Source organism: Sciurus carolinensis, chromosome 12 (assembly GCF_902686445.1).
Source record: "Sciurus carolinensis chromosome 12, mSciCar1.2, whole genome shotgun sequence".
Classification (NCBI taxonomy): domain Eukaryota; kingdom Metazoa; phylum Chordata; class Mammalia; order Rodentia; family Sciuridae; genus Sciurus; species Sciurus carolinensis.
The window spans coordinates 12,545,585-12,572,989 of record NC_062224.1 but is presented as its reverse complement, the minus strand read 5'-3'; the positions used below and the strand labels follow the sequence as shown (position 1 = coordinate 12,572,989).

At 46.9% G+C, this 27,405-nt stretch overlaps 1 protein-coding gene and 1 non-coding gene across 2 annotated transcripts; one reads left to right on the top strand and one right to left on the bottom strand.

The window, feature by feature from the left end:
* Positions 1 to 15,338: 15,338 nt before the first annotated feature.
* Calml3 (calmodulin like 3) lies at positions 15,339 to 16,649 on the bottom strand. The gene has a single exon (XM_047521413.1). The coding sequence runs from the start codon at positions 16,511 to 16,513 to the stop codon at positions 16,064 to 16,066; it is 450 nt and encodes a 149-aa protein (XP_047377369.1). The 5' UTR covers positions 16,514 to 16,649; the 3' UTR covers positions 15,339 to 16,063.
* Positions 16,650 to 20,228: 3,579 nt separating this feature from the next.
* Trnas-uga (transfer RNA serine (anticodon UGA)) lies at positions 20,229 to 20,302 on the top strand. Its single transcript has one exon. It is a non-coding gene; the product is annotated as a tRNA-Ser (tRNA).
* The last annotated feature ends 7,103 nt before the right edge of the window (positions 20,303 to 27,405 follow it).

Below are 27,405 nucleotides of genomic sequence, written 5' to 3'. Positions count from 1 at the left end.
GGTTAAAACAGTCACCTGAAAGGGAAGAAAAATGCTCTAAAGTTTCCTCTTCACTTTACCAGAAATTCTTCCCCTCCCTCTGAGGTTATGATTGTTTCCCAAAGCAGGTGATGGCAATCAAATTCCCAATAACAAGCTATCAGTTTTACAACCACCATTTATTTCCTCATGGCAGGAAGGGAGTGGGGCCTACCAGGTGTGTCAGGGAGGGACAGAGGGTTGCAAGGTGACTGGGTTCCCTCCTATGTTACTTGGCTTTAAAGTCCTCCTCCTTGCCCGTCTGTGACTCCCCATCCGTTGCTGAGCTGGCCCTATGGGAGCTTCTGTGGTATGTCCCTCCCTTTCCCTGGTAACCTTCAGCCTTCCCTCTGGGTCTTCGGTCCTTCCTTCACCAGCCACCAGGTACTTAGATTTAGGAGGTGTACTTTCTTTCCTCTTATGTTATACTCTCTTCCAAATCCACCTTCTCCTCCGAATGGTGTCTTCTGGATCAGGAGAGGCTTGGATCAAGCCCTTCTAAGGATATTGCAGAGGATCCCAGAATCTGTCCAATTAATGAACTCAGTCATGCTTCAACACTCAGTGTAGAACCATCTCTCTCCAAGTTCCCAATTCATTCAAAACATAGCATTCATGGACAGATAAGCATCCTGCTAGTTTAGAAGATAATCTTTTTATTACCTGCCCTTTACCAACCAAGATGGGAGTTCTTTGGGCTCAAGGACTTTCTCCATTGTTTTTTAGTTTAATTGTAGCATGGTAAACACGTAACATAAAATTGACCATATCAACAATTTTAAAAGTGTACAACTAACATTTTAAAAGTGCCATTAATACGTTCTCAGTGTTGTATAACCATCACCAGTGTCCATTTCCAGAACTTTCTCATCATGCTAAACAGGAACACTGTACTCATTCAACAATGTCCCATTTATTGTTTGTCTTTCCTCTTCTGTGGGTGACCATGGACTTGCACAAGTTCAGACAGGACACAATGTGAAGGTGCCCTTGGAGTTGTGCAAGACATTGGCCGTGCTCCTTTCCCCTTCTTGACACCTCGTGGGAACTTAAATACTTTAAAAAACTGAGCCAAACAGAGAGCTGGGTGTTATAGGCATCTTTTAAAATTCATCCCCCTTCAATTAAACTCATCTCACAAATGAAACCCTGTGATTTGCAGAAACTGAGGGTCATTTATCTAAGCAAAGTAAGCCAGGCACAGAAAGACAGATAACACATGTTCATTTGTGAAATTAATAAGTTGACCTCTAGAAGAATAGGATGGACTAGTGGCCACTAGAGACTGGGAAGGTCAGGGGAGGTTGTGGGGGATGAAAGAGGTTCAGTGAGGGACACAGAAATGCAGTTAGTGGGGAGGGATTCCTTCCGTTTTTCTGTAGCATTGCGGGGCAACTTTTAATTGAAATGTCCTATGATGTATTTAAAAATGACTAAAAAGGAAAGTATGAAATTCCTGACACATAAAAATGATTACTGTTTGAAGAGATGAAAATGCTTGTTATCCTGATTTGATTATTATACATTATGTACATGTATTGAATGACCATAATATAACCTACAGGAGGTACAAATATTATGCCTCAATTTTAAAAATATAAAAAAGAGAATGAATGACCTTGGTTTTTACTGCAGAGGGGGTTCTCTCTTTCATGTACCTCCAGATTCTGCTACCAATATTTTTAAAACCAACTTCATTCATATAATTTTTAATTTTTAAAATTTTATTTGTTCTTTTTAGTTACACATGACAGTAGAGTGTATTTTGACATATTGTACATACATGGAGTATAACTTATTCTAATGAGGATCCCATTCTTGTGGTTGTACCTGATGTGGAGATTCACTGGTCGTGTGTTCATATGTAAGGATCATTCATCTAATTTTGATAGCTATGTGAATGAAATAAAAGCTAAAGCAAAGGACATGCACTCCTGAAGGTGCTCAGAACCTGGTGTAGGGGTGATAGAAACTTAGGGTCTTCCTTCCACATACCAGGTCTGTGCACCTATTGTCTTTGAAATCATGATTTTGATTATGATCCAAAATCATGATTTTGATTATCAGAGAAAACTTCTGCTTGGGTTTTCTCAAAGGCAGATCCTAAAAAGTTTTCCTACTGGAAAACCGGAGAGATACAGAACTCAACATAGGACACATGATCCCCATGATAGGATAGTATGAGCAGCTCCTTGAATATCCATCCCACTGACAGTGTAGGAGCCGCCTCCCTCTGGTAGTGATTGTTCTGTGACTTAGGAATCCAAGAGAGACTTCTCTGGGTGAATCTAGCTCAGGGTCTTTGGTGAGTTTTCCATCAAGCTGTCACCTGGAGCCAACGTCATCACGTGAAGGCTGGGGATCCACCTCCAGGCGCACTCAGGCCGTCGTGGATAGATGTTGGCTACTGGCGGGTTGGTGACTTTTCCTAGAGCGAGTGATCTGAGTGAGCCCAAGATGAAAGTCTTTTATAATCAAATCTCAGAAGTTAGACTCCAGCATTTCTGTCACCTTCTGTTGGTCACAGACCAACTCTTGTGGGAAGGGACAACAAAGGATGTGAATTCCAGGAGGAAGGGAGCGTGGGGACTATCCGGGAGGCTTCCTGCCACAGGCTTCAGCCCCTCCTACTCTATCCACCCTTGTCAAGCCCCTCAGTAACCCCCATTGCTAAATCCAGTGGCTGATTCTCAGTCCTCTCTTTGTAAGAGCCCTCACAGTTCCCTTCTGAAAACACCCTCTTTTCTTTCTTTTTTAAAATTTATTTGTTCTTTTTAGTTATGAATGACGTTAGAATGGATGTATTATACATACATGGGGTGTAACTTTCCATTATTGTGGTTGTACATGATGTGGAGTTTCACTAGTTGTGTATTCATATATGAACATAGGAAAGTTGTGTCTGATTCTTTCCGCTGTCTTTCCTATTTCCATCCCTGCTCCCTTCCCTCCATATCCCCCCAACCTGGCAACCCCGCCCAACCTATTATGAGTCAGCATCTGCATATCAGAGAGAACAGTCGGCATTTGGTTTTCTGAGATTGGCTTAATTCACTTAACATGATAGCCTCCAATTCCATCCATTTACCAGCAAATGCTATAATTTCATTCTTCTTTAAGGCTGAGTAATGTTCCATTGTGTATTTGTACCACATTTTCTTTATCCATTTATCTGCTTAAGGGCAACTAGGTTGGTTCTATAGCTTAGCTATTGTGAGCTGAGCTGCTATAAACATTGATGTGGCTGCATCACTGTAGTCCACTCAGAGGACTTAAAATCCCAAGGAGTAGGATAACTGGGTCAAATGGTGTTTCCATTCCAAGTTTTCTGAGGAATCTTTATACTGCTTTCCAGAGTAGTTGTACCAATTTGTAGTCCCACCAGCAATGTACGAGTGTACCTTTTCCCCACATCCTTGCCAACATTTATTGTTACTTGTGTTCTTGATAATTGTTATTCAGACTGGAATGAGATGAAATCTCAGTATAGTTTTAATTTGCATTTCTCTACTTTCTAGAGATGTTGAACATTTTTCCCCCACATATTTCTTCACCATTGGTATCTCTTCTTCTGTGAAGAAACACTCTTTTCCTGGTGCTAGTTTTGAATGTCCTCTCCAAAACTCACATTGAAATTGAATTGCCATGGAGATGGTATGAGGAGGTGTGACCTTTAAAAGGTGAAAGGTTGTGCCCTCCTGAATGGATTAAGGTTGTTAATCCTTAAGTGAATTTGTTATTGAGGGAGGGGTTGGTTATGGAGGGAGGTGTAAACTCCTGATACAATCCTCATAAAAATGGTGTGCTTGGTTTGTTTCCTCTGTCTTGCCCATGCTTTCTTGCTCTTTTTCTGCATTACAATACAGCACTAAGGCCCTTACTAGTTTCTAGCACCACATTCTTACACCTCGCATCCTCTAACCATGAATCAAATAAATTTCGGTTGTTTACAAATCACCCAATCTCAGGTATTCTGTCATAGCAGCTGAAAGTAGGCTGAGATTCTTGGCTTCCAGTACTCTCCTTGTTTAATTCCTCCTTTATCTTATCATCATCAATCTACCTTATACTGTAAGTTACTTGCTATGCTAATTGTCTCACTCCTGTCTAAGCTCCATGATATTTATGTCAGTGTCGTTTGCTGTTATAGTTATCACTGCGGCAGATCAGTGCGCAGCACACGGTAGGTCTGAATCTCTCCAGGGAAATAAAGCATTTCTTCTAAAACTGTTCAGAATCAACTCTGAAACTCAAGCAAGGAATCCTCTGGACAATGTGAATTTTATTTACACTTTCAACTGAGCCATACCTGAACTTGTCTGGAAGTGAGTCTCTAAGTTCAGGATGAACTTGCTGTAGGCCTCCATGGAGAAGAAAACTATGCTCAGCTGAGTCCTAGTCTCTGACAGTGTGGCCCCTGGAGACCTTGACACAGGATGGATTGTGCTCTCTGTGTTCTTACCAGTTAGACCACAGCGTCTCAAGCTTCATAACACCTGGGATTCCAGGAACTTTAACTCAAAGAGACCAAGGGAAACTGTGTGTGACCCTGTCTAAGAGACTCTGTTGGTTGTAGACTGGGTAAGGTCTGGGTGGCCACTTAACTATTTTTTTTTTTAAATAGTTTTTAGTTGTGGATGGACACAATGCCTTTATTTTGCTTATTTATATATTTTCATGTGGTGCTGAGGATCGAAGCCAGGGCCTCACATGTGCTAGGCAAGTGCTCTGTACTGAGCCACACTTCCAGGCTGGGTCCCTTAACTTTTTGAGATGATGAGTCTCTGCTATGGACTGAATGTTTCTGTCCACCCAAATTCATATATTTTTTCCACAGCCCCCCTTGTGGCTGTTTGGAGTTAGAGCTTTACGGAGGTAAGTTAAGTTACTTGAAGTCATAAGGACTCACATCCTTACAAGAAGAGACACCCAAGAGCTTGCTCTCTCTCTGCCACCGAGTACAAGGTGGGAAGGTGGCCGTCTGTGATACCTTGATCTTAGAGCCTCCAGCCTCCAGAACTGGGAGAAAATTCATGCCCATGGTATTCAGCCTGGCAGCGGAGGAAGAGTGACAGGCCTGGACCCCACAGCCACTCTGTCCACACTGTGCATACATCCTGACCACCGTGGCCACCCAGGTTGGACTGTCTCCTCACTCTTCTTGGAGTCCCTGGCTCCCCCTGAGGTCTGGCTCTGCTCTGACCACCCCTCTTGAGGTTCCCTCACCCCCTGGTGTTCTTCACGTCCACTCTCCCTCCTCCTTTGCAAGGCTGTGTCCCAGCGCCCCACGCTCTGCCTTCTCTGACCTGGTACATTCGTATTCAGCATTTTATTATCTACATGTCCTGTTGCTTGTTTGCAGTTGTGACTTTGGGTCCATAGACCCTGGACAATTCATTTCCTGATGACAAGGACTTCGCTTTGTTCTTCACAGCTCATCGAAGCTGTCGGCAGTACTTGTTCACTGAGTGATAAGCATGCAAGGTGTGAGTTTCTGTAGAAAGTCAGACAAAATCAGACAGAATTAAAGAAAAAAAACAGAGTTAAGAGGAATCCCCGAATAACTGACGCAAGCTTCTCTTGTGCCTGAGATACAGGGCGTACCAAAGGACCTTCCCCTTGAGGGCCCTGCCTGAGAACACAGAAGCTGGAGGCCCTTGGACAAGCTCCCGCTCTTCTTCGGGTCTTGCTCCCTATTCTGTAGCCTGAAGGGAAAAGGGTCCTTGAGAGCTTTTGTGCCACTAGAAGGAAAAACAACTTGCAATGAGGCTCTGCCCCGAAATCAAGGTCCTAAACAATAAATGAGCAAACGGTAGGCTGGGGTGGAGGCTGGTTGTATTTGCAAAGAAGCGGAAGGCCCAGCGACAGATGGAGAGACTCGGAGGATGGAGTGGAAAGACACCCAGACAGTGGTGGCAGAGAGTTCAGAGCAAAAGAAGTGAGGGGAGAGAGAAAGACACAGGGAGGGGAGAAGCCCGCGAAGGGGACGGGGGAGGAGGAGAAAGGAAGGAAGGAAGGAGAGCCCCGGAACCAAGAGGACACGCGGCAAAGCAGCCCTGAAAAAGTCGAGAACGCAAGGAGAGCAGTAAGACTTCCAAAGAGGACCCAAGACAGGACTAGAAATAGAAATCAGGCAGCATGAAAAATCCAAACAATAGGGGAAACATGGAGGACCCAGGGGGAAGAGAGGCGGTCAGACTTAAAAATAGAAGGATTTGGCGTCACGACGTCTTTTACTGGCGTTTATGAAGAAGCTGGTGTAAGCCTGGTTTATGAGTCTTGGATATAAACCTGAGGCAACCTCCAGGGCTTGCAATCTGGTTGGGAGGCTTCTGTTTGTTCTTTGCAGGTAAAAGTGTGAAGCAAGGCTTTTCAAAAGGCCAGAAGTAGACGTTTGCAGCATCCGGTCGTTCACCAAGCTGTGTATTGACCGTGCTGAAATTTACCTTGAGCTCCCGTATCAGAGCTTCTTTTGGGGGACCCCTTCCAAGTCTCTGAAGGGGTCCATGATGTGTTCTTATGGTTATATACTTTTTATAAAAATCCGCAAACCGAGGTATTTTAATTGCAGTCAGTAAGGTGGCTGCCCTCTCCCTCTTCCTCCGGTGGTTCAGAGTCACTTCGTGGGCAAACCATCTCCAGCTGTCCTGGTGCAGACATGACTTCAGGGTACTTCTACCACCCTTGGGCGTTCTGGCACAAGAGTCCAGAGACTGTGCTTTTACTGCCATGTGAATGCAGCACAGGATGCTGGACCCGAGGGGAGAAGGGAAGCAGAATAGAAAAGAGGTCTGAAATACATAGAGCCAGACAGGTGGGAGATCCTTACAATCATCAGGTGTAAAACAGGGATTTAGTTCCCATGGAGGCCTATTCACAACCGAAGCCGTCGCCCGTCAGGAGCGTACGTGGTAATGGAGCTTACACAGTTATGAACGCACCACGTAGTTTTTTCATCCTCCCTTGGAATCTGTGGCCAGTGCTGGAGATATTTTAATTCCAGATGTGAAATACCTGTTAGTATGTGCATTTGCACTAAAAATTGTCCACCTGGAGACAGGAGGTTCTCTATCCCTAGCAAACGGCCCAGTGCCTTGCAGGTAGCAGATAGTCTATAAATGACTGTGAGATTGGCGAGGGAATGAAGGAGTGAACGGATGAAATACACACTGAAGTGAATATCTGATTGTCCACTCTCCAGACACCACCAGTATAGTTTTGTCTTCACTACAGCAGAAGAGATTCTAAATAAAAACATCTTCCTGTATGAGGGAACTCCCTTTTTTCCCCACCCAGTTGCCTCCCTCCCGCAGGTTAATGAAGGGTTGGAAATGAGAATGCTAAAGGGACCAGATTCCAGCCTCCTTGAGTCTATTTGCCTTGTTGAAGTTCCTATGTTCTAGGTTAAGGAAATTGTCTTAGCTCTTGGTTGGACTTTCCTGATGTCCCTGCAGTCTCTTAAACAGAGGGCTTCGTTGTTGCAAAACCTCTTTGTGTGTTTTTGTTCTCTTTTCGGTGGAGACCTCAATTTGGCAACAGAACTGAAGTTTCCTCACAGGTTTTGGATTACAAATAGAGTCTTACTCTCTCCCCCGGGTCTCCTCTGGGAACACCATTTTATTTTTTAAAGTTGTGACTGTGCAGAACTGGGTTTTGCATTAGGCCACCAAGACTCCAGATCCAAGGACTGAAAATTTCCTTTTAAAATTAGACAGGGGAGTTTGGACCAGGATTCTTATTTGGATAGCCTAGTTCTTGGAAATGCAGCTGGTGTCTCTTGGGACATTCTAAAAGCGCCTCTATGCAGAAGTTCAAGCATTTGCTTACTCAGCATTAACCTCCACAGGGAAGTTTCCAAGCAGAGGGCTGTGACGGGGACTTCAGGAAATACAAAGATACTTTGTGTTCCGTCCAGGCAGGGCTCCTGTGCAGGTTACATGTTCTCCAGTTTGGTTTTCCCTGTAGACATCTCCAAATCTGTGCTATTGTGAAATTCTTCCCCATAGCTGGTCCGAACCTTATCTGAAGACTTTTTTTTTGGCTATCGTTTAACATGATTTAGGTCTTACTGGAGAAGAACAACTCTATCATTTTTCACCCCATCTCCCCTTCTGAAATGAAAGACATTGATCTAATTCACCATCAGGTGTTTTCTTTCCCCAGCAACAGAATCACTGTCCTTCCACTTGAGCTTCTGCCTGATCCGGTGTTTGGTGATGGTGACAGGAATGGAAGGGGGGACCTGCGGGGAGAGCTCAGGGTCTCCGCTAGGCTGAAGGCACAGCCTGGATTGCTAGATCCGTTATGGTAGCTGGACGAGTCCAGGGAAAAGTTCTGGAATATCGAGCCTGCTGTGAACATGGAGAACCAGAGCACCAGGCACGGCTGAGCCCAGCCTGCCTGACCAGTGCTGCAGGTGGAGGGAAGTGAAGTGTCCTTTGGGATCTGGAGTCTCTCGGAGTAGTCATCCACCATCCAGGGTCTCCTCCTCTGCTTCCAATGCATTTTCCAGCCCTCTCGCTGTGTCTTACAGTTAGTCTATGAGCGTCCCTTCATTAGTGTGCGTCTTATTCCCCTTTGTGTCCCCTGAAGTCTAGCACACACTGCACACACAGTATTCAATGGTATCTGTCCACCAGCTTTATCCTCGGAAGTGACACGTGTCAAGAGCTGAGCTGCTGGGGTGGTGAGGGACCTGAGCAGGTCTCACGTCAGAAACTCTTGAGGGAATGACTCTGCTTAGCCTGGAGAGGAGAGAACGCAGTGCGAGGCCTGCCGGAATCTGCAAGTGCTTGAAGCCCTAACACGTGGCGAGCGGCTGCTTTTCTTTTCTGGTGTTCTGGATTCCATCTAGAATGTAGAAAGAAGAAAGAGGCCAATGTGTGACGTCTCATGGAAGAACGCTTCAGATCCATCCAAGGGAATGTTTTCCAAGGATAAAAAGTATCCAACCTTTGTACAATTGGCCTTGAACTACTTACCATGGTAACATGGAAGGAAATGTAAATTACCCATCTCTCAAGGATATTGCTGCTGTTAGGCCTTGTGTCCTGGATGGGAAATTAGGCCAGTTACACTTTCCAATCCGTTCAAATGCAAGATTCTACAAGCCTAAATATTTTTACAATGTTGCTCAAATCCAAGATTCTACACACCTGAATTTTTATCTCAACATGATTTTCATCCAACCTCAGGCCCTGTTTCATAATGTCAAGTTACCTTTACAAATAAGGAAGAAAGAAAAGAAGGCATCTGAGCTGCCACACGAGGTGCCACTGTGCCCTGTTATGCAGACTCAAATGTGCTCAGAAGTGCTGAGCGTGGGAGAGGGCAAGAGTTCTCACCGCCGCTAAGCTAGTCCTTGGCAGGACCAGGCTTTGAATACCAACTGCAAGTCCAGAGTCTGGGAAGTCACGTCAGAACAGACAAGAGATTTTCCCTATGTACCAGGGATGCATTCCCTTCTCCTTCTGTTTGCACTTGAATCTTCTGTAGCATCTAGAGGGCATGACTTCTTGCACTGCTCATTTGGAATTAGAACTGGACTAAGAGAAAGGACTGCTCTGGAACGAGTTCCCAGCCACCCTGCTGGGCCTCACGTAAGGAGACACCTCCCCTTGGAGTGGAAGCATTAGCTTGCTGGGGTTGTCCTAACAAGGTGCCACAGACACAGAGTCTTAAAAAGCAGAAGTGTGTTGTCCTATAGGACTGGAGTCTGGGAGTCCAGAATCAAGGTGTTGGGAGGTTGGTTCCTTCTGAGGGCTGAAAGGGAGACTCTGTCCCTGGCCATTCTCTTTGGTTTGTAGGTGACTGTCTTCTTGCATTTTTATATCGTCTTCCCTGTGTGTATGTTTGTCCAAATTTCCTCATCTCATAAGGACGCCAGTCATATAGGATTAGGGCTAATTCTAATCCCCCAATTTAAATGTGATTATCTCCGTAAAGACCCTTCTCTCCATTGCCACATTCTGTGGTTTTGGTAATTAGGACTTCAATGTATGAATTTTTGGGAAACATTATTCAATCCATAATAGAGACATTTCTCTTCCTAGTTACCCAGGACACGGGCCCCTGGTGTGAGTTTGATGAGAGGCAAAGTCCTGCTGTAGAAACCAAGGAGCCCAGACAGATCCCAGCAGCTCGGCAACAGTGAATGACAAGGACTTCGCCCTGCTTTGTGCAGACAGACCCACCTGCGTGGGACTGTGAGTCGACTGGGATCTACTGTCACAAAGACGTGGCTACTGCAGGATTCTCTCCAGCTCTGCGGGAACTGCACCAGCCTCCAGTGCCAGGGCCAGGGGGCCAGTGAGATGAGCTGTCCCCTGTGGGGAGGGGCAGCTGGACAGTCCTAGCTCTGCCCTCACCCCAAACCCTGACGGAGTGGTTCTCCCGCTCCTGGATTTTCCAGGCACTGACCGTTTTCTTCGCTCTAGATCCTCCGTCCCTGACATTTTTTCTGGCAGTTACTTCTCACTTCCAGGCCTTTCCTAGGCAGGTCCCAGTTGAGGCACGGTTTCCAGCTCTCGCCGCCTCTGTTAGGTGGGCCACTTCAGCCTGGGGCTACTTGCTGTGAGAGCTTTTCTTTGGTACCGTGGGAGGGATGTGCATCTGGAGCCGGTCGGAGGCAGGGTGGAACCCTAAGATGTATGACCTTGGGAGGTTTATTTAAAATCCTGAATTCTTTTTTTTTAATTAATTTTTTAAAAATTTTTACAGACTGCATTTTGATTCATTGTACACAAATGGGGTACAACTTTTCATTTCTATGATTGTACACAATGTAGATTCACACCGTTCATGTAATCATACATGTACACAGGGCAATAATGTCTGTTTCATTCTACTATTTCCATCCACCCCCCCCCACCCCATTTTCCTCTACACCATCCAAAGTTCCTTCATTTTTCTCTCCTCTCCCCAACCCCCCTCGTTATGTATCGTCATCCCCTCATCAGAGAAAACGTTTGGCCTTTGGTTTTTTGGGCTTGGCCTCTTTCACTTAACATGATATTTTCCAACTTCATCCATTTACCAGCAAATGCCACAATTTCATTCTTCTTTATGGCTGAGTAATATTCCATTGTGTATATATACCACAGTTTTTTTTTTTTATCCATTCATCAATTAAAGGGCATCTCAGTTGATTCCACAATCTGGATATTGTGAATTGAGCTGCTATGAACATGGATGTGACTGCATCACTGTAGTATGCTAATTTTAAGTCTTTTGGGTATAGACCAAGGAATGGGATAGCTGGGTCAAATGTTGGGTCCATTCCAAGTTTTCTGAGGAATCTCCACACTGCTTTCCAGAGTGGTTGCACCAATTTGCAACTCCACCAGCAGTGTACGAGTATGCCTCTTTCCCCACATCCTCACCAACACTTATTATTACTTGTATTCTTGATAATAGCATTTGATTCATTGTACACAAATGGGGTATACAATTGGAGTTAGAAGAAATCTTAGGGTGGTTTTAATTTGCATTTCTCTAGTTACTAGGGATATAAAATCCTGAATTCTTAATCTTCTCTAAGGTGGGTTAATAAATGCAGCTACCAGGTGAACTTGTTCCGAGGATTAAATGAGCAAATGCAACTTGTGGCAAGTGGTAAGCACTCATGTCAGGGCACCCCAGGGAGGCGTCAGCGTCTCTCAGGGGAGACCTCTGGACCAGAGTCTCCAGGTCATGGTGGGCTGCAGATGAGACCAGCTGGTGACTACGGGAGATGAGCTTCACCGATGGGCAGGCAGAGCTCTGTGTGTTGGTCTCCCGGGACCACACTTGGCGGGGAGCTCTCCCCAGGGTGAGGGGCAGTCCTGGGCACCATGCAGAATGACCTGGAGCCACCTGATGGCCAGCCTCAGCTGCTTCCTCCTGTGTAGCCAGTACCCTGCTCCTTTCCCCTCCTGGGTACTTCTGAGTGTTTTGCTTTGTTTTTTCTTCCTTCCTTCCTTTCTTTCTTTTTCTTGGTGGAGAAACACAGCACAAATCACCCCTACTTCATTCTGCACCGGGCAGGCTTAGCCCACATGCGAGTTTTGATGTTACATTTCTCGAGCAGGAACCACCTATCATTTTTAGCCGGCTGGCTCTAGGAGTCTTTGAACAGGCCCCTGGAATCTGCAAGGATAAACAGGAGCCGGCGGGGCTGGGCTTAGGTTGATTTAAAAGTAGAAACACGGGAGTCAGAAGCGTGCTTTATATAATCTATGGGTGCGGGAGACCTGCGTCCTGATTTATGAGGGAGCCCCATGAAACTGGAGGTAATATTTATAAATTCCTTCCTCCAAGAATGCATGGAATGTCCTTCAGAGCCGCAGATAGATAGAACCTTTTTGGGGGATGAGGGGAGGTTGTTTAAATTCAATTATCCAGTGACTGAAAAGAAAGGGAACTACTGGGGGTAACTAAGCCGGTGTCCCAGAAGAACAAGGGCTGCGTTCCTCTCTTGCACCCTGCATATCGGTGACTATTTATGGGCTTCCTGCTGCTCCAGTCCCTATCCCTGCCCCTGCCCTTACCCAACAGGCGAGAAACCACCCCCAGTTATGGTGATCACAAATAAAAATAAAAATAAATATCTGTCTTAATGTCTGAGGACAGGCCAGATTCTGTGGAGGTCTGGTCAGGGTGGGGAAGAAGAAAAAGAAGGTAATGTGTATGTGCGTGCTTGTGTGTGTGTGTGTGTGTGCGCGCGCGTGTGTGTCAGGGCATGGGGTGCTGAAGACAGGTACATGTGTACCCCAGGTAACCCTGGATCTTGAGGCTGTTGTGTGACGGGACACACTGCCCTGGGGAAACTGAGTCAGAGTGACTGACCCAGCTGTGGAGTTGGCACCGTCAGTCCAGTGAGAGGTTCATGGACACGCTGGCCTGTGCAGGGGACCTTTAGGACATCACCTTCCTTGTGGTGGGTAGGGAGCAGAATCAGAAAAAGCAGTAGCCCAGGGATTGGAAGGGCAGCTCAGTGGTAGAAGACTTGCCTGGCAAGCCCTAGCTTCCATCCCCAGCACCAGGGGAATGAAAAGAAAAGAAAAGAAAGAAAGAAAAAGAAAAGAGCAGCCTAACTCTGTCTCCCTCCGGGCCTGGCATTCCTGTCCTGAACCCAGCAGGTACAGAGAGGGGTCCAACCATGTGCCTGAGCAGGAGGTGCTCACTGTGACCAGGTGACCCTGCGTCCCTGAGAAAGGATGGCCCAAGATACTGTTTTTAAATTGTGTGAGAATAAGACACCAAGGGAAGGAGGGTTGCATTCAACTTTGCAGGGGGCCCTGCTTCAGTCTTGCTGCTCCAGAGTTTCCATGGGAGAAAGAGGTGAGCCTGTTTATCACTGCAGGGACCCACGGTCGGGAGGATCGGGGGCTGTTAGTGCAGCTGAGGGCGAATGGGGGCCTCTCCATTTCACCTGCTAGCTCCTGCCCAGGCACGTGCAAGGATCCTGAGTCCTGCAAAACGTGTGCGTGCACGGTTCCAGGGTGCTGCATGAGATCATGGAAGCTTGAAAAGCAGGCAGATTTCAGTTGAATTGCAGGGAGGTGGGAGGGAGGGAAAAGAAAAGAGGCCCCTCTATCCCTCACCCCTCCTGGCCAACGCCTGGGCAGTGTGAGTGGTGCTGGGGCTCACCGTGCTTCCTTCAGCCCACACTTTGAAAGAAGGGGACTCAGGCCACACCTCCAGTCGGGTCCTCTAAGTGGCTAGAAAGACCACGGGAGACCTCTGTTTCTGTAGTTCCCGTGGACGTTTAGGAGATGAAGATGACCAGACGGGAGCTGGGCTTACTCCTGGAGGGGACGTCATGGTCCTCTCGGCAGGTGGCTCTGTAAGTCACATCCAAGCCTCTGCCTGGCTCTTCTGCCGCCCACCCCCCAACCCCCGGCGCCACTGTCCAGGGACCTCTGTGTTCACAAGAGATCTACAACCAGCCCTGCCTCTTGAAGGTGGCAGGAAGGTCCGAGTGGGGCCACGCCTGAAAGGTCTGTTCCCCTGGCAGGGTTCACAATCAGAAATGCAGGGAGGCTGGTGAGGTCCTGCCATCCGGCGAACCCTCAGAAACCAAGCCCCGAAGTGTCATGAGAGAGCCCGCTCCTGCCCACTCTGAGAGTCCTGCAGCCTCACAGAACGCCAGTGCGGGAAGGGGCCTGAGCCAGAGGGGTGGTAGTGACCGTCATTTATTAAACACCTACTGCATGCCAGATGGTCCAGGATACTGCTCCTCCTCCTCACAAATACTGGAAAGAGGCACACTCGCAATCGTCACAGGGGAGGCCCAGGCCAAGGCATGAGTGGCTGGGTAGCACAGTGGTCAGGGCACAGGCTTACATTCAAATCCCAGCTCCCTCTCAGCAGCGCTGATTTTCAGTTCCTCATTTGTAAGAGAAGCAGCTGCCCCACAGGGTGGCTGTGGGTTACTACAGACCAAAGCCTCACTTCCAGGGAGGACAGCACGAGGGGCCTGTTATCATGGAGGGACAGAGCCACACACTGTGAGAGCAAGGCCAGCATTGGACTCTTAGGCTGTCCAGTGCCAGAATCCGGGTTCTTTGGTTTTGAATAAAGGAAGAAGGGGGCTGAAGTTGGGGAGGGTGGGAGGTTTGGGGGTCTCTGGGAGAAAGAACTTATCCAAAATCGACCATTTCTCATGACCCAATTAACCCACTCCACCAAACACCGCCTCCCTTTGGAACTACAGTGACCTCTCTGGGTGATCTGATCCTGTTTCTGGGCGGGGCTGATGTGGACCGGACGGACCCTCTCTGGGTGCTCTCATGCCGTGTGTATTGGCGACCTCTCTCAGTTAGCACCCTACCCCTTGCCAGCCTCTAACCACGGTTCCTTCTTCACAGCCTTCTTCACAGGGGCTTCAGGAGGAGCTCTACCTGGATTTCTAACTGCCCTTTCCTACCAACTCATCTACTCTATTGAAAGTGAATATTCAAAGGTGGCACACACCGGCAACCTGAACGATTCTGGAGGCTGAGGCAGGAGGATTGCAAGTTCAAGGCCAGCCTGAGCAACTTAATGAGACCCTGTCTCAAAATAAAAAGGACTGAGGATGTAGCTCAGTGGGGGAGTTCCTTGGGTTTGATCCCCATTTAAAAAAAAACAAAGAAGAAAAGAAAGAAAGAAAATATTTAAGAAATAATTTTAAGAAAATATTTAAGATACTGTACCTAGGATTCTCTCTTTTTCCTATACCCATCAATACAGTAATTCATTGCATTTCCAAGAAGCACAAATTTTATGGTTTATGCCCTGGACTTACCAAGGATCATTTCAACTGGAACCAGAAAAAAGGAAACAAAATAGACACATGGTATCTTATTTATTTGCCTGCAGCTTCCCTCTCCCTTTCATTCAAATCTCCCTCTTTCCAGATGAATTGTAAGTGTGTTACAACTGACCCCAGTTTTACTCCCAGCTTCAAAAGATGAATCACAGAAGTTTGGCCAAGACAGTGGAGCAAGCAAATGCCGTTTTTGTGGAAGGGAAGTGACGTTGTCTTCAGAAGGCTGGGCCCCAGTCATACAAGTCCCCATGGCGACTCTAATTCCCATGCCAAGACGTCTCCCAAATCCAACAGCAGATGAAGTCTTCAGTCTAAGACGCTCCAGGAAACCTGGCGTGGACTGAGGGCTATAATCCCCCTGGTCCCCATGTTGGGCACCTGTTAGGAATCCTGCCCAGGTGGCTCTAAGATGTCACCAGGCCCATCCTGGCAGACGGCAGGGTCAGGAAACATTTGCTGGTCCTTTAGTTCTTTGTTGGTACAGAGGCAGGTTTTTCTGCTTCTGCTCCTGAGTGGCGGCAGCGTATTGTGGTTTGCTTGGCTTGAGGGCGTTCTGCATCCTGCTGTGGAGCAGGTGAGCAGTTGGCAGAAAAGGAGATGCAGAGAGGTGGAATGAATCCACTTTTCCCCAGAAGCAGCACCGCCCAGAGGAAGCTGGGGAATGGAGGAAGATGCCCAAGGCCTGAGTGAGGTTCTTGCAGCAGTCAGAGGCAGGCAGCCCTGGAGCCCGTGGTACCAGAACACAGCAGCCCCTCACTTGGACACCAGCATGCGGACAAACTCCTCGTAGTTCACTTGCCCGTCTCCGTCTGAGTCCGCCGCCCGGATCATCTCCTCCACCTCCTCGTCACTCAGCTTCTCCCCGAGCCTGGTCATCACGTGCCTCAGCTCGGCCGCGCTGACATAGCCGTTGCCGTCCTTGTCAAACACGCGGAAGGCCTCCCGGATCTCCTCCTCGCTGTCCGTGTCTTTCATCTTCCTGGCCATCATGCCCAGGAACTCCGGGAAGTCCACGGTGCCGTTTCCATCCCGGTCGATCTCGTTCACCATGCCCTGGAGCTCGGCCTCTGTGGGGTTCTGGCCCAGGGACCGCATGACAGTGCCCAGCTCCTGGGTGGTAATGCAGCCGTCCCCGTCCTTGTCAAACAGAGAGAAGGCCTCCCTGAACTCTGCAATTTGCTCCTCGGTCAGCTGGTGGGTCATGCTGGCAGGGGTGGCTGGGCCGAGTCTCTGCTCCTGAGCTCTGGTCGCAGGCTGGGCTCTTCCAGCTCTGGAAGGACAGGTGGAGATCCCGAGGGGCGGCTGGCTGTCTGGCTTTCTAGCCTCAGCTTGAATTGCTGGAGCTTAAGAAGCAGTAGGGTCCTCCCCCATCCTTGGCCTGGCGGGATTGGGCTGCCATTCACAGACACCCCCGCCCCTGCGGTTGCCTGAAGGCCGGGTCCTGTTTAGACAGGAGGCCAGGAGCAGCAACCAGGCCGGCCTGCTAATTGAGCTGACGCCAAGCCCTGTGTGAAAGGCAGTCAGTTTTCCACCCTGACATCAGCAGGGCGGACAGGAGCCACCATGAAGGACGCCTTCCACCTAGGTGTGGGGGACAACCTTCAGAGAAGTTAGTCTGGATTTTCTCCTTTGTGTATTTTCTTCTTTCCCTTCTGTCTTCCCAGTTTTCCACCTGTTACCAAATCTTCTACATTTCACTCAATAAAATAACCAGCCAGCACCCCTTTCCCCATGAGCTGAAGTGTTCTACAGGAGGAAAACCAGACGTCCTTACTGAAAAGGACTTCCCTTGTCTTTGGTTTCCATAACCTTTGAGATCTCAAAGGGTTTTCAGAGAATAAGGCCTTTTTCATTAGGTAAAAGCAGTGTTTTCTTGTCTTCAGAATAGACATAAATGATGAAGGATTTCCTCCAACTCAGTCATTCACGGGTATTTATTGAATTCATACTGTATGCACGTGCTACTATTCTAGTATTTTCTAGAATCTGAAAATACTATGTGAACAAGGTAAGCCACACCTGGCCCTCATGACGTCCAGGTTCTGTGAGACAGGAAGTTAGCAAGTAAAGGAACAGAGAAATCCAAGCTGGGTCATTAGAAATTTTTGATAAATGCTATGAAGGAGATGAAAGGTGATGATGGAGAAGACATGAGGAGTCACCTCTCTCCTTGTGGTTAAGGATAGCCCCGCTGCAGAAAGACACTTGAGGGTGACCCTGGAGGACGGGAGGGCATGGTGTGACCAACGGACAGAAAGATGGACAGTGGCTGCCGTCTGAGGAGGGAAGGGGGAAAGTGGGGCAGGAGGACAGAGCAGGGACACCTTGCAGGACTATATTCTCAATTTGTGGACAGCCCTGGAGGCTTTCAGCAAGAGCTTGTCTGAGTCCTCGTGGAGCATCTCTAAGAGTAGACAGGTCAAGAAGGACCCAGTGTGTTCACCAGGCACATGGACTTGGCTCCCATTTCTAGGGTGTCTGGAGAAGGGAATCCAGGAGATCTCAACAGGGAGGGAAGCATAAAACTGACCCTTCCTTTATTCTGTGTCTGGATGTGCAGGCATGGGGACTGGCGTCTACGTGGGAAAGAAATAGTATTTATCAGAACCTAGATCTACTGAGGAAGGAATATGGCAAGATGATAGGTTGGATATTAAGTTTTTCCTCTCTGAATTTACACCCTTTCTCCATTCAAGTATTTATAATACCAATTCTTCCTTTATTCAAGTAGATAGCAACTCTGTTCTGCCTCGACTGGAGCAGTTTATGGTGGGGAGGAAGTAGTAGTTACTTCCACTGCCATTTCCTGCTTGCCTGCCTGAAGCTTCCCACAAAGCCCAGGTCCTAAGAGTTGGGGCAGGAGGAGGAAGGAGGATTTCTGTCCTGGAAGAAACAGGGAGATTGAAGAACTTCTCCACCCCCATGGAACCTTCCTTGAGAAGAGAAGTTTGTGGACCCCAGGGCAGCAGGACCCAGGGATGGGGCCACCATGGGAAGAAATGAGAAAATGATAGGTATCTCAGAAGCCACTTCCGTGGATGACTGACTGCCTCAATGACCAGAGCCCACAGTCCTCTCCTTCCTCACTCCAAAATGTTTGGTGGGATGGGGATGGGGTGCAGGCCAGGAATTCCTGAGGTTTTGTTTTTTCTGCCATATAGATAAGAAAGTTAAAAACAAACAAATAAACAAAGACAAAACCCCAAAACACAAACAGTTGATTTAGAGATAATAATGAGGTGTCATTTTGTAACAATAATTTTTTTGTTGTGGTGGTTGGCTGAAAGCCATACTCTCCACATAGGCTCAGCTAGCTCTCGATGGGGCTTTGGGAAAACATGGCTTTGTTCCTGGTAGGTAGCTCCATCACTCATCAAATATTGTGGGAGAGCCATACCTCTCTTGTGTGGTAGGGAGACTTAGGTGACAGCTGCGAACCTGGCTTGCCTGGGGTCATCCAGTTAAAGGTTTAGCCAGGATCATACAAAGCTCCTGAAGGCCAGGCATTAAGATTCTGGTTCTAAAAACTCTTTAAAAAGATTTAAATATCTCCAGTCTAAATCATTCAACTATTCAATAATAGGGGAGACCAAGCCGTAAAATCACAAAAGGGAAACTGGTGCCACCTGGCATGTGGCCAGCAGTCTCCAGGAGAAGCAAGGGTTGGCATCACTGGCAAATCCACGGCTGAGACAGTCCCAGGATGGACCAGGGCTGGTGACTGGCGGGATGATGCTCCTCCCTGCGGCTTGCTTCCCCTACCACCAGGCTGAGAGGCCAACAGATGCCATCGGTTTCTGGGTCACGGTTTTGTGGTCTAAATATCAAGCCTCTGCTAAACATGTTTTTCAAAACAGCACATTGAAAAAGAACTGAATAAAGGATGTTAAACGGAGCCACTTAGTACACATGACTCACAAAGGGCTACCTTGTGACCCACCAAATCCTTGTAACACCAAGTTGAGAAACCATGGCAGAGGCAACGTTTCCTATTTCACGCTCCACCCTCTCCCTGCAGCCTCTAACCCAATACCCTCATTCCTTTCCCTGGAGAATATATATATTTTTTGGTGGCAGGACCCATTTTTAAAAAAAAGTTATTGAGAACTCCAAAGAACTTGTGTCTGTGTGGGGTCTAGATATCCATATTTACTGTATTTGAAATGAAAACTGAGACATGTTTATTTAAATATATATTTATAACTTTAAAAACGGAAATTAAAATCTATTCCTTGTTCACACGAATAACATTTTTATGAAAAAAAAATTTTCCAAGATGAAGAAGAGGGTAGTGGCATTCTAAAAAAAGTAATTTTGCAAATCTCATTGATGTCTGGCTTTACAGAAACTTATGTACGTCTGTACCCAATCTGAGGCAAAATTTTGTTTTGAAGTATATGATTATCCAGCTCCACACATATAAGCAGTTAAGAGAAGAGGGAGCATTTAAAGGTCTTCTTCAGAAAGAAATTTGACATATCAAAATTTGACAAGTGATAACTTTTTAAAAGTTACTCGCAGCGTGGAATCTGAGACCATGTCAATGAAATTCCATACTGTTACATTAAAATCCGTTGGTTTCTCCTGCACTTTGAATGGATCTTTTACCTGTGTGTGGTTTCTAAAGCCGTGTACTGGTCACTTGTCAAATATTGGTTGAATATTTGGCATATATTCAGATGTTGAATCATTTAACATATAACATAAAAGAATCAGATTCATTAATATCACCACCAATCCCAAAGGGAATTTTTCAAGTGTTGAAGGATCTCAAATACAAAATTTCAAAAATTTCAATTTTCATTTGGGAGCTCAATTTTATTATTGACAACAAATACTGTCTGTTGCTTTTCTTGAAGTGATAAGCTCACTTTATCCATTTATGAGAAAATGTCTGCCAAATACAGCTGCATAGGGCTGGGGATGTAACTCAGTTGGTAGAGTGCTTGCCTTGAATGCACAAGGCCCTGGGTTCAATCCCCAGCACCGCAAAAAAAAAAAAAAAAAAAAAAATACAGTTGTGTAACCCTGGTGTATCTGTCAGCTGTTCTTTCCAGTAAAAGTGAACCTGTGTGAAAAGAGCTTTCTTGGCTACCCTTACTATCAACCACACTAACATTTTTCTCATGATAATATTAGACTTCAGTGTGTAACAAAATATTAAAGATGTGTACATAAGAGTTGAAATTGGAAAAAATGAAGTTTTACTGCTTCTCCAAGGATGTTCTCAAGTGAAACTGTCTTCTTTTGCTTTTAAATGAGACAATGTGGCAGTGAAGAATATGATGACTAATTGCACAGGAGCCCGGATTCGTGCTAAGGCGCTGGCTGTTTACACTCCATTGCTTTTGACTTCGGTGCAAATGTCAACACAGTGGAAAAGGCCAAACCACTGCTGTTATTATGAAATTGTTTTGACTCCTCATCCTTCTGAAAGGGCCTTGAGACAACCTGAACCCCGAAGGATCCATGGAGCACATATTAATCATTGCCCATGGCCCTGCTGGGAGAGCAGTGACTGAGAGCTGCCGTGGCAATCCTGATAATGCCACCGACCAGCCTGACATTTGCTCCTGTACATCTTTTCCCTCCAACTTAAATATCAATACCTTTTTAATGCAATAGTTATGCATTCACTGAGCACGTGGAGCAATTACTCTCATCTTCATTTTCTATTGTCTCCATAGAGGGTTAGACCATGAGCAAGTTGGCATCTTAGACTGGAACCTAGCTCGTCCATTTCCTGCACACTCATTGGCTATCCCATCCTGTTTTCTTGTGGTCATCAACAACTCTGTCTTCACTCTTTTCGTCTGGTAGCTGCAAAAGAGACTGACTGGCATAAAAGTCTTTCAGCACAGAAAAGTCTGGAGACACATTTGTTGAAAGAGCTTATCTTTGCTCATCTTTCCACTCAGCACCTCAACGATGGTTTCATCAGCACCTCAGAGTTATTGTGGCCAAGGGGAGTTCTTGGTCCTCATCCTGCACCAAATCTGCTTCCTTTCTAGTCTTCCTATCCCTTTAAATAACAATTCACTCCACTCTTCACAGATGCACCCTAGATTCATGCTTGCTTCTTGCCTTCCTTTTGTACTTATTGTCCTATTTCATATCCAGTCACTCAGCTTTACTTTGAAAATGTGTCCCAATGCACCCACTCTATCAACATCGTCTTAAGGCAGGACTAGTTAACAGCCTCACAACTGATCTTCCTTTTTGTGTTATTATTCAGTGCATCATGTCCTTTCCTGCTCACAGCCTTATACTGGCATCTTTCTGGATGTTCAGTAAAATCCAGACTCCCTCGGTGACCATCTTAACCTTACATGATTGTTTCCTTCCTTCTTTGCTGTCATACATCATCAATCTCCTTCACTACGTTCCAGGTACCAGCCTGCTTTCTGCTTCGTGAACATGCCCATCCTGATTCCCACTTTGGTATCTTTGCATGAGCTTCTCCAGCAGTCTAGACACTTGGCCCCCAATCTGCAAGTGGCGGGTCCCTCTTCTCACATCAGCTGAAAATCAAATGTCCCCTCCACGTGAGGCTTTCCCCAACAACCTACTTTAAACCAACCCTCCTTCCTCCACCTTATCATTTACTTATTCTTTCTTTTATTTCCTCATGATTCATCACTCCTAACTTTATCTTGCTCATTTGCTTTTCTGCTTCTTCCCATCTAACTTTCTCCCGAGGCCAGGTTGATTCTGACTTCTTTCCCTGTCAAGCCCTCTGAGGTACGAGAAGGTCTCTGCCCAGCAGATGCCAATCATTATTTGCTGAATGAGCACATGAAAGCAACTTTGCTGCTAGCTGTGTGACAAGGATTACCGGAACCTTATCTTTCCTTGAAGTTTTGGTTCAAAAACCTCCTCAGAGTGCCTCCAATGTTCTTTGACCCAAATGCTCATTTTATTTGCTTTGTGTGGTCTGTCATTTCTTCCCCTACTGTTCTCAAGTTTGCCATGTGGATCCATGGTGACAAATGACCTTTCTGCTGGTCCCTGGGTGCAGCTGCCACAGTTGCTCCACATCTGTAGACATCTCTATGCAGCTTCTCCTATTTCACTTCTCTGCAAGAAAGCAAGAAAGTCCCTGCCCCCAGCCCTCCATTTGTGCTGCTGAGGAATGGACTTCTTTGCTCCACTGCCTGCTGACCCTCTGGTCATGTGGCGCTTTCACCTGACTATCTTGTTATTATGGTCCTCGCCCAGGGACTCTGGCAGGGGTTCCCTGAGGAGAGGTCAGCATGTCCGAAGAGATAAGTGCTGACAGGACTAAGGGCGGGGTGAGACTTCTCTCCTTAGTGAGGAACCCACGAAGGAAGAGATGCAGGCATGGAGCTGAGTTTGAAAGTTAGGAGGACAGGTCATCCAGTGGAGGGACAAGGCAGAGAGATGATATGGGGCATTCGGAATGGAGCATGGGAAGAGGGTCATGGCTGATGGCACTTTGTCAGGACCTCAAACTCTCCCTACTGAGGTGGGGGTGCTCCTCTGGTGACGTGGGTTCAGCTGGAAACCATGCAAATGGGAGAATTAAACAACCTCTCAGGGCCTCCCTGGCTCTCAGTCACATCCTAGAGAAAGTTCCTTGGCTACTTGTCTTGGACTGTCTTCTCACTTCTTATCTGTGGCTGGTTGAGACTTTGAGGTCTTTGGTCTCACCATCAAAAATGTTTTTCTTTCTTCCTTCCCTCTCTCCTTCCCTTCCTCCCTCCCTTCTTTCCTCCTGCTCCTCCTCCTCCTCCTTCCCTTTCCCCTTCCACTTCCACTTCCACTTCCACTTCCCCTCCTCCTCCTCCTCCTCCTCCTCCTCCTCCTCCTTCTTCTTCTTCTTCTTCTTCTTCTTCTTCTTCTCTCTCTCTCTCTTCCTCCTCCTCCTCTTGGTACTGAGGCATTTTACCACTGAGCTATATTCCCATTTCTTTTTATTTTTTAATTTTGAGATGGGGTCATGATAAGTTACTAAGGGTCTAAGTTCAGCATCAAAATTTCTATCAATGACTTTCCATCATGACCACTTATATCTATAAATCTTCCAGAAAAGACAAGACATACCTGAATTTTCAGGGGATGGCTCATATTGTTGACCTGGGATCTTTGCATTGCGCATTCTAAGATGCAAGAAAATGATATACATAGCAAGACAAGAGACATAATGATGAGTGTTCTGGTTTAGTTCAAAAGCTCATGTGTGAGACAGTGCAAGAAATATTAGAGGTGAAGTGATGGGTTATGAGAGAGTTAACGTAATCAGTGCATTAATACCTAATAGAGATGAACTGGGTGGTAAGTGTAGGCAGGTATGGTGTAGCTGACGGAGGTGGGTCATTGAGGGAATGACTTTGGGGTGTATATTTTGTCCCTGGAGAGTGGAGTCTCTGTCTCTCTCTGCTTCTTGGTGGCCATGTTCTGACCTGCTTTCTTCCACCACCACACTCTCTGCCATGGTGTTCTGCCTCATCTTGGGCCCAGAGCAATAGGGTCTGCAGTCTACTAACTGAGACCTCTGAAACCATGAGTGCAAATAAGCTTTTCCTCCTCTAAAATTGTTCTTGTCAGGTCAGTGAAAAGCTGACTAAAATAGAGATACTAAAGATGTTTATCAAACTGTGTGGGAACATCTTGGCACCATGCTCTATCCATGGGCTTGACCAGCTACGTCTGCTTCTACTTGTGTTCTGTGGCCAGATCGACCTTAGATAGAGAGCATGGTCACCTACACTAACCAGGCTGCCCTTGTTGCCAGGAGAGGGTCTCCTCAACAGGCGAGGGGATTTTCTTTGGAACCAGGAGTCCTGGGTCTTCTTTTTCCACTTTCTCACCAAAGGTTGTCCAGATTTCCACATGGCCCAACTCTTGGAGGGCTTGAGGTTAGTCTTGTATGAATCAAGATTCCTACAGGGTTGGGTCCTGGGCTGAGATGGAGTTACAGTCCAAGGAGGAGATTACAGGACTGTGATTGATGCCATTGGAATCTGACAAATAGTCAGTTAGGGGGTCATTTAGGAGGTCTTCACGGTGGTGAGGATGACTTCCCCAGACTTCCTTCCTGATTTTGACATGAAGGGTGGTTTGCTCATGTGTTTGAGGCCTCCCCTGCAGCAGGAATCCTGTGGCGAACTGAGGAAGATAACTGGGTTGTGTGGAGTTTCCAGGTCTTCTTGGCTTGGCTTGTCCTCACATCTGGTCCCACGTTTTCTCCAGGAGGCTGGTTTGTGAGCTCGGCCTCAGGCTGCCCCGCCCTGTGCCACAGTCTCATTCTGTAGCTGCTGAGGTCAGCTCCTGAGCATCTCTGAGCACCTCAGTGCCCAGCGCAGCCCGAGGGGCGTGAGAGCGACTTGTGCTTCACTCCTGAGAGCAAGAGTCAAGTCAGGAGTGAAGCAAGGAGTTAACCAGGAGTAGTCGATCATTACCAAACAAAAGCCAGTTAGTAGAACTCTCATAAAAGTAGCCAGTTAGCACCAATCTACTCTTTAACTTCTTACTTTCCTGGAAAAGGGGCTATTTCTTATGATGTATGCTGGGGTTGGAGCTTTCTCAGGTGGTTCACCGGGAGCTCCCTCAGTGCCCGCTCTGGTGCTGGGGAGGAGTGAGTGGCAGCAGGGAACTGAGTGAGGGCAGAGGAGGGTAGAATCGCTGGCCATTGCAGGCTTCATGGGTCTGACCCACCAGTCTTTCAAACCTGATGTGTGGTATTCTGAACAAAAACCACAGGAAAATACCAAATGGGGTGCTGTTTCCGAGGGGCTGGGGCCACATGCTACAAAGCTCTTTTCCACACGATGCTTTTGATATTTGGCTCAGCGGGATCCTCTGAACTTTAAGCCCCCATAACCAAAGGTGAGATAATAATTGTCTCCAAGAGAACATGTTGATCCCTGGGGCGTGTGGAGCTCACTGAAAGGCAGGAAGGGCTTTTGTTCCAAGTTCCAAGCCTTTGAAGTTTACGATTGTGATGAAAGTCTTAGCGCTGAGTATGCGAGGTGTGTTTGTGTGCGTGCACGTGTGTGTGTGAGCCGCACACGTGTGGCTCCAGTTCCACGTGAGAGTGTGTTGCCTGCTGGTAAGCATGTGATGTGCAGAGAAGGCAGGAGGGTCAGGGCGTGAATTCAGCCCCCAGATGAGGGATTTGAAGGCGGCCAAAGGGTTCGGCAGGGTGCAGCCCGAATTTTACCAGCACCCACTCGGGTCTTTTTCTCCGACCATGTACTTTGGAAGCCTGGGATTCTGCAGAGGTCCTTCGAGAGGTGCATAGGGGCAAAGGAAGATCAGGGGCAGGGGACACTCCTTCTCACCACTTGCAGCCAGTCAGGCTCTGCTCTAAATACTGTATACTACAAGGCAAATTGTAACTCATGGGGCCCAGAGACCTCATCTGTAAAATGGGCACAATAATGGCACCCGGGTCAGAGGATAAGATGGATTGAGTCACAAAAAGGCTCAGAAGAACAGCTGAGCCTCTAACATAGTAAGAACTCAAGGAATATTGACTATTGTTTTATAAATACCAGCGATACATTTTTATGTGAAAAAAACAAAAAAGACTTCGATAGGGCCCTAACCTCAAGACCTCATCTTATCCTCTTGGCTTTTCAAAGGACTCACTCCAATGCCATCACACTGAGGGTTAGGGCTTCAGCATACGAATCTTGTGGGGGACACAATCCATTCCATAGCACCCATAAAAAACCTTTTGGTGTTTCTGTGCATGTTTTCTGCGTCGGTTAAATGAAGAGAGCAGACTGCTCGGACTTCCTGTCGGAAGGAAGATGGAGGTGATCAAAGGAGCCCCACCCAAGGCTGAGCTTTATGTGCTGACAAGAGGCCAGGCTTGGTGATTCAGAGAAGGGACGCCCTTGGGGAGCATGGTGGTTGCTGCGGAGTAGAAGGGGCAGGGAGTGTGGGGGCGGGTAGGGCGACAGAGAGGGAACTGGGTGCACTGAGCTCTGAGCTTTCTCCCCCTCACTTCGGTCAAGGATAGTAGTGCCTGGTTGAGCCTCAGATGTACAGAGAACTTGATGGATGAGGGACAAATAAAACATGATAAAGTATTAGAGTCAAAGAAGGGAGAGAAGCCCAAAGGGTAAGGGGAAGAGAGAAGGCTTCTCAGAGGAGCTGCAACCCACTCATTCTTTCACCTGCCCACTCACGCACTCATTATCCTTCACTGGATCTGTGTGTACTGGGAGCCCCTGGTGCCATCTTCCTGACTGAGGACATCAAGATGGTTTCAACAAAGTTCCCACTATCAAGGAGACCAGGCGCCAATTATGCACACTGAGTGAATACTATGGGTGCACAGAAGGCAGGGGACTAATGCTCTGGAGGAATCAGGAAAGGTGTCCTTGGGAGGAACCCCTATTTGAGCCTCATGAATATGCTAACAGATCAGTATTCCCGAAGTCTCCATGCAATCAAACGGAATGCTTCTGCGGGAAGTGTCTCTACTTTGAACTTTAGAGAGCAGCCTACTTTGGCTGCCTGTGAAGTGGGTGTATGAAGAGCGTCAGACCTCCACACCTGAAGGTAAAGGTGGTAGTGGCCCTCCGCTTACAGAGAGAAGACTGTAGCGCCATCTTCATCTGAGATGGACATGGAAGATGCACCACAGGTAAAGACCAGGTTTGGGCTTTTAATGAGGACTGCTCCTTCCCATTTCCCACTGCCTTTGATTAAACAAATAGGGACTTGTAAATTTATGGATCCTATATGTGTAAAATACACCTTGAGGAAGGAATTTCAGATGCATCTAATGAGAAAATATTATAGTTTGAGGAAAGAAACAATGACTGTGAATCCAAATATTTAGAATCAATTTAGAGGACTCAAGTTATGGAAACTTATTTCACTGTAAGTAGTAACAGCTTGGAATGTACTCAAGGAAGGGAAATGGTCTAGTATAAATCACAGGATTTGTGGGGAAAATAGAGAATATGTAACATGTAAAAGCAAAACATCTGTCCTTTCTGATCATACGATCATCATAGAATGGGCCCCTCGGGTGGGGAAAGGGTGTGGGTGGGGTGGTGGAGGGAGGAGGAGGCAGACTCCCACCAGAATGGAAGGCTATTAAAACTATAATAAAA